At 35.3% G+C, this 6,617-nt stretch overlaps 1 protein-coding gene across 1 annotated transcript; it reads left to right on the top strand.

The window, feature by feature from the left end:
- Window positions 1–826: 826 nt before the first annotated feature.
- LOC139857757 (DNA replication licensing factor MCM2-like) lies at window positions 827–6,373 on the top strand. Its single transcript, XM_071846596.1, has 18 exons — window positions 827–1,128; window positions 1,273–1,451; window positions 1,946–2,041; window positions 2,096–2,154; window positions 2,233–2,425; window positions 2,501–2,720; window positions 2,803–3,010; window positions 3,174–3,308; window positions 3,397–3,588; window positions 3,687–3,859; window positions 3,948–4,136; window positions 4,234–4,350; window positions 4,434–4,518; window positions 4,608–4,757; window positions 5,420–5,545; window positions 5,623–5,805; window positions 5,872–6,033; window positions 6,119–6,373. Exons 1-18 carry the CDS (start codon window positions 827–829, stop codon window positions 6,233–6,235), a joined length of 2,886 nt encoding a protein of 961 aa, XP_071702697.1. The 3' UTR covers window positions 6,236–6,373.
- The last annotated feature ends 244 nt before the right edge of the window (window positions 6,374–6,617 follow it).

Genomic DNA, 6,617 nt, shown 5'->3' on the forward strand with positions numbered 1-6,617 from the left:
ACAAGGAACTATGTGCACTATCACGTGGAGTCAAATATGTTTAAGATCGTATTACTTTTAAAACAAATCAATTTGATGGAGTTAGTGCAATTTAAACGATTATCGTTGTTTTTCAAAGTTGTATATAAGTAAACCGTGTAGATTTGAATAAAAATATTTATCTCCCGTATAACTTCAATGATAAAAAAAAAATGTATTATATATAATTTACATTATTCACAACACCGTCTACTATAAATGTGAAATTTCAAAAAATAAATTGAAACATTATAATTATCGATATTGTTTTTCAGGAAAATAAATATTTAGATTTAAATAAAAAGATCCGAAGATCCACTACAAAAAGGTACAAACTCTATAGTCTTTTTGAGTAGATCCGATCATCTACTCGCAACAACACATTAAACTAACTAATAATCAGAGCACTAACAAACATTTTAGCTCCATTAAAACCATACAATTAAATCAACAAACAAATATCAAACCTATTGAATTGGGCTCACTTATTAACCGATGATAAAAAAGACTAACGCAACAACACAACAATATTGAAAACAATCAAACAACGTACGTCCATTGAGTTTAACCAACCGATGAGTTAAAAAAAAAGGTAAAGAAGTCACCTTCAAGATGTAAATAAAAGTATTTACTCAACTGTAGCCAATGTGATTGGGCCGTAAACCACATATTATCATTTTGGGCCTAATCTGCTGGGTGTGGGCTTACTTATGGCGCGAAAATTTCCCGCCAAAACCAGAGCGACCTAAACCTAAAGAAGAGCAGAATACGGCGAAACACACCAACACTCACAACCAAAGGAACAGAAATGGCGGGAGAAAATGGTAACGGAGGTAACGGTTCCAATCAATCGCCGTCTTCTTCTGATAACGGCGGAAACCTAAATTCCAGTCAATTTAACGGCAATCCACCGTCAACACCAGACTCTCCTACGTCAGCAGGTTTCAACACAGATCAACTTCCTTTTAATAGCCGCACATCTGAAAACAACTCCGAATATGACGATGACGAGGAGGCTGACGTTGATCCAGAAATCATCCGTGACGAACCTGATGACGTCGATGAAGATGAAGGCGAAGGCGAAGATCTATTTGGCGATGATTTTATCAAGTAAGTTTCTAATTGCTTGTTGCTCTCAATTATTACTCCTTTTATTTTTAAGTAATATATATATATATATATATATATATATATATATATATATATATATATATATATATATATATATATATATGATTTGTTTTGAAAATGTAGTGATTATCGGAGGATGGATGAGCACGATCAATATGAATCGGTTGGATTAGATGAATCTCATGAAGATGAGAGAGATTTGGATCAGATTATGGCGGATCGTAGGGCTGCAGAAATTGAGCTTGATGCTAGAGATGGTGTTGCTTCTCAGAGAAAGCTTCCTCAGTTACTTCATGATCAAGGTCAGTTAGGGTTTTACTTTTTTACTGTTTTATAGTTTTATTTATCAGCTCATTAGTTGCTTAAATGTTTGTTTTAATCATTTACTGTATGTGCTTTGTTAATTTGGCTAATTGCAAATATTCACTTGTGAGTCAGTATAGTGTTTAGACCACTCCCAACCATAACAACCTTCCTCAGCGCCACTTCACCTTTTTTAACTTCCCCTTAATGAAAATGTATTTGCTCTGTCTATAGTCATGGACTAGTATAGTTATGTTAAATAGTTTTGTGTAGTGCATTGTTAATTTATGTTTAACAAATTGCACTTTGTACGATGATATTGAATTTGAAGTACCAAATTACCCTATGTTAATAATATTTATCTAATTTTGTTGTTGGGTTAAGATTGCAGGTTCAAACTCTGTGACTATGTGTGTATGTCATCTATTGCAAATAAGGGCTTTTCAAAATTTATAATTCTGATCAAGTTGTGTTTTCATATTTATGGTTACAGATACAGATGATGACAGCTACCGGCCTTCAAAGAGAACTAGAGCATATAATATGCCTCCTGGTTCACCCCCAGATGGAGGTGGTTCAGCACCAAGCAGTCCACTAGGAGGTGGTAGTTCACCTGGCGGTGGTGGTCGACGAGGAGGTGGAGGCGGCCGACGAGGCGGTGGCGACAATGATGACACTGATGTGCCTATGACTGATTATGATGTATGATTGTTTAATTCATTCATCAACATCAGTATCTCATTATTTAACTTATCTGAACTACCATTTGACATGTTGTAGGATGATGAAGACGATGATGAAGGTGAATTTGAGATGTATCGTGTTCAGGGAACATTAAGGGAGTGGGTCATGAGAGATGAAGTGCGACGTTTTATTGCTAAAAAGTTCAAAGAATTCATTTTAACTTATCAGAATCCGAAGAGTGAACATCGTGACCTCGAATATCTCCGGCAAATAAACGAGATGGTGTCAGGTGAATTGTTTATTTTTTGCACTTGGGTATAGTTTTAACTTATTGATTATAATATTAATTACTTTTTTTTTGCAGTTAACAAGTGCAGTTTAGAGATTGATTACAAACAGTTTATCTATATCCACCCAAACATTGCCATATGGCTAGCAGACGCACCCCAATCTGTTCTTGAGGTCATGGAAGAAGTTGCCAATAAAGTTGTGTTTAATTTACATCCAAACTACAAAAGAATTCATCAAAAGATATACGTTAGGGTTACCAACTTGCCTGTATACGATCAGATTCGCAACATAAGGTAATTACTTTTCAACTTAAAAGCTGCTATATTATTGATTTAAATGTAAGCATTTTGACACCAGCCTTGCATTTTTTTTCAGGCAGATCCATTTAAACACGATGATTCGGGTCGGAGGAGTTGTGACCCGAAGATCTGGAGTTTTTCCCCAGTTGCAACAAGTGAAGTATGATTGTAATAAATGTGGAACTGTTTTAGGGCCGTTTTTTCAAAATTCATATTCAGAGGTGAAGGTTGGTTCTTGCCCAGAGTGCCAATCAAAGGGGCCATTCACAGTCAATATTGAGCAGGTGACATATTTATTCTTGTTTGACAAATTACACAGATAGTCCCTGTGGTTTACCTAAATTTGCATGTATAGTCCCCAAACTTTTTTTTGCATTGGTAGTCCCTCAACTTTCTTCACTATATCTGGTGATAATTTTTTTTTTATTTTTTTATTTTTTGTGACAGACGATATACAGGAATTATCAGAAGCTTACACTGCAAGAGAGTCCTGGTATTGTGCCAGCTGGCAGATTGCCAAGATACAAGGAAGTAATTCTCTTGAATGATCTGATCGATTGTGCACGCCCTGGAGAAGAAATTGTAATATTCTTAAAATATGTTATATACTTTAATTTCTTCACTGTTATTAGTAAATAACTGAAACTTTTTTTGGTTGTTAAATTTTCAGGAGGTTACGGGCATTTACACAAACAACTTTGATTTATCATTGAATACAAAAAACGGATTTCCTGTTTTTGCAACTGTAATTGAAGCAAACCATGTTACAAAGAAGCAAGATTTGTTTTCAGCTTATAAACTCACCCAAGAGGATAAAGAAGAGATTGAGAAGCTATCTAAAGATCCACGTATTGGAGAAAGGGTACGTTTATATAACTTAATGTTATCTGTATATATATGTATATATGTATTGCTTAACACCTGATTTTAAACTAAATTATTATTTGGGATTATGTGCAGATTATCAAGTCTATTGCTCCATCAATCTATGGTCATGAGGACATAAAGACAGCAATTGCTCTTGCAATGTTTGGAGGTCAGGAGAAAAATGTGCAAGGAAAACATAGACTGCGTGGAGACATCAATGTACTACTTTTGGGTGATCCTGGTACTGCAAAATCCCAGTTTCTTAAGTAAGTTTTCATTTTTTTTTCGGTTTTATTCTCTCATTTGAGTTATATATGAATCCAAGGTTTAACATTTGTTTGAATTTGTTTCAAGATATGTTGAAAAGACTGGTCAAAGGGCAGTTTATACAACTGGAAAAGGTGCTTCTGCTGTTGGACTTACAGCAGCTGTGCACAAGGACCCCGTTACACGAGAGTGGACCCTTGAAGGTGGGGCCCTTGTTCTAGCTGATAAGGGAATTTGTCTAATTGATGAGTTTGACAAAATGAATGATCAAGACAGGTATATAATTATGTTTTTTTTTTGTTTTTTGTTTTTCATGGTTTTCTTTTTAGCTTGATTGTAAAATATCTGATAATGTTTTTTTTACCTTTACTAGAGTGAGTATTCATGAAGCAATGGAACAGCAAAGTATCAGCATATCTAAAGCTGGAATTGTGACTTCTCTTCAAGCTCGTTGTTCTGTTATTGCTGCAGCTAATCCAATAGGAGGAAGGTGTGCAAAAATTGCAAATTCTTTTATTTTAAATCTTAGTTTTTGTATTCCATATGAATCTGATGTTTGGTAATCGTTTGCAGATATGATTCTTCAAAAAACTTCTCGCAAAACGTTGAATTAACTGATCCAATTGTCTCTCGATTTGATGTTCTGTGTGTCGTGAAGGTTATATTTATGTCACATAAGCTAGTATTCTTCTTGTTGAATAGTGTTGTGCACTTGTGGTTAACGTGGTTCAAAATGATTTGATGCAGGATGTAGTGGACCCAGTCATGGATGAGATGCTTGCAAAGTTTGTGGTAGATAGTCACTTCAAATCCACACCTAAAGGCTCTAAGGACACCAACTCCATTAACAATTCTCAAGAAGATTTCCAAGATTCTTCCATGTTAATGGATCCTGAGGTATCTTAACTCAATTTACTCTTGTTGGTTACTTTTGTTAACATACTTTAACATGTTACCTTGATAGAGATAGCTAGTGGGTGGGTTGGAAATGGGTTAGAATGGGCTTGGGTCAAAACAGGTAATCTCTTAGCATTTGGTTGTAAAAGTCACCTGACTAGGCCGACTAGTTGGGATTTTGAAGTAGTCCGACGTCCCCGATTTGGTAAATTTATTTGGTCAAAGTTCTCAAAAGTTCAATTTAGTCGGTCATAGTCAGATTTATTCATTTAAAATTTGTCAAAGTAGGTCAAATTTAGTCAAAGTCAATCAACTTCTGACTAGTGACTAGTCTCGGTCTTGGCCGTTAGTCCATACAAGGTCTAACTGACAATCCCCGACTAGCAAACTTTACAACCTTGCTTAGCATGCAGGACGATCTGGGTTGGCACGTAAACACTCGATATAACCTGATTTGATACCCATTTTATAAATGTTCAGTGTAAATATAAATAATCAATGAAACTGGAACAAATGATTTGGGAGGCTGTATCTTTAGTTTGTTCCCTTTAGTTAAAGAAGGGACCTAGTTTGGAAAAAATTTAACCTGATTTGATAATCTGTTATTAGTTTGATCCACCTTTACCATTCTATATTAATAAAAATATTAACTTTATGTTTAGATACTCTCTCAAGATATGCTAAAGAAGTACATCACGTATGCAAAGTTAAATGTGTTCCCAAGGTTGCATGATGCTGATCTTGACAAACTCACACAAGTGTATGCTGAATTAAGAAGAGAATCATCGGTGAGTTTTTCATTAAATGTCCCAACTCAAAATACATGTTGATTCACTTTGTTCTAATTGAATGTTAAAACGTTTAGCATGGACAAGGAGTTCCAATAGCTGTGCGACACATAGAATCAATGATTAGGATGTCGGAAGCTCACGCCAGAATGCACCTCAGAGGACACGTCACTCAAGAAGACGTGGATATGGCTATTCGTGTTTTACTTGACTCCTTTATTTCCACTCAAAAATTTGGAGTGCAAAAGGCTCTACAGAAGGTATTTTGGAACACATTTTTTTAGTGTACGATGTTATAGGATTCTAAAAATGAGTTTGTTACGCAGAGCTTCAAAAAGTACATGACATTCAAGAAGGATTTCAATGCAATTGTGTTGCATCTTTTGAATCAACTGGTGAAAGACGCTCTGCAGTTTGAAGAGATGGTGCCTGGATCTAACAGAGATATTACATATATTGACGTGAAATTGGAAGAGTTGCAAAGCAAGGTATAGACTATTTTTTATATTTTTGTTGTATGTATATGCGAGGCAGTTGTGTAAACTGATGGATGTTTTTGATCTGGCTGTGCAGGTGTTGGATTATGGAATAACAGATCTGAAGGCGTTCTTTACGAGTGCAGAGTTTGATCGTGGTAACTTTGAATTGGATGAAGAAAGAGGTGTGATAAGGCATCACTTTGTGAGATGATATGTGGTTTACTTAACTAAGTCATCTATTTATAAAACTATGTTTTCTGCTGTATTACAAAAAACGGTTAGCCTTTTTACCGATAACATTAATTTGGTGTATGACAAAAGTTACTCCTACTTGTGTTACTTTGTTGAGTGCCAGCACCTGAATCTATACCTATTCGTGCAAAGTCTTATTGCATACACATTTAATTTACTTATTAGCTATAATAATTCGAACACTTGATCTCGAGGAACCCGTTTCAATTAAGTTTGTTTTAAAGAACGATTCTATGTTAACTTACCACTTGCTCTCAAGCATTTGTAGACAACTTAGGCTCAGCTCCTACAAATTTAAAATCTGCTCATCGCCTCGAAAAATGCTCCGTCAAACCCAATAA

This window comes from Rutidosis leptorrhynchoides, chromosome 7 (assembly GCF_046630445.1).
Source record: "Rutidosis leptorrhynchoides isolate AG116_Rl617_1_P2 chromosome 7, CSIRO_AGI_Rlap_v1, whole genome shotgun sequence".
Classification (NCBI taxonomy): Eukaryota; Viridiplantae; Streptophyta; class Magnoliopsida; order Asterales; family Asteraceae; genus Rutidosis; species Rutidosis leptorrhynchoides.

Bases quoted from the DNA above. Each gene is read 5' to 3' on its own strand.
- LOC139857757 (XM_071846596.1), top strand. From the start codon at position 827: ATGGCGGGAGAAAATGGTAACGGAGGTAACGGTTCCAATCAATCGCCG. The intron at 4,137-4,233 runs GTATATAATTAT...TACCTTTACTAG, and splicing joins AAAATGAATGATCAAGACAG to AGTGAGTATTCATGAAGCAA. The intron at 5,806-5,871 runs GTATTTTGGAAC...TTTGTTACGCAG, and splicing joins TGCAAAAGGCTCTACAGAAG to AGCTTCAAAAAGTACATGAC.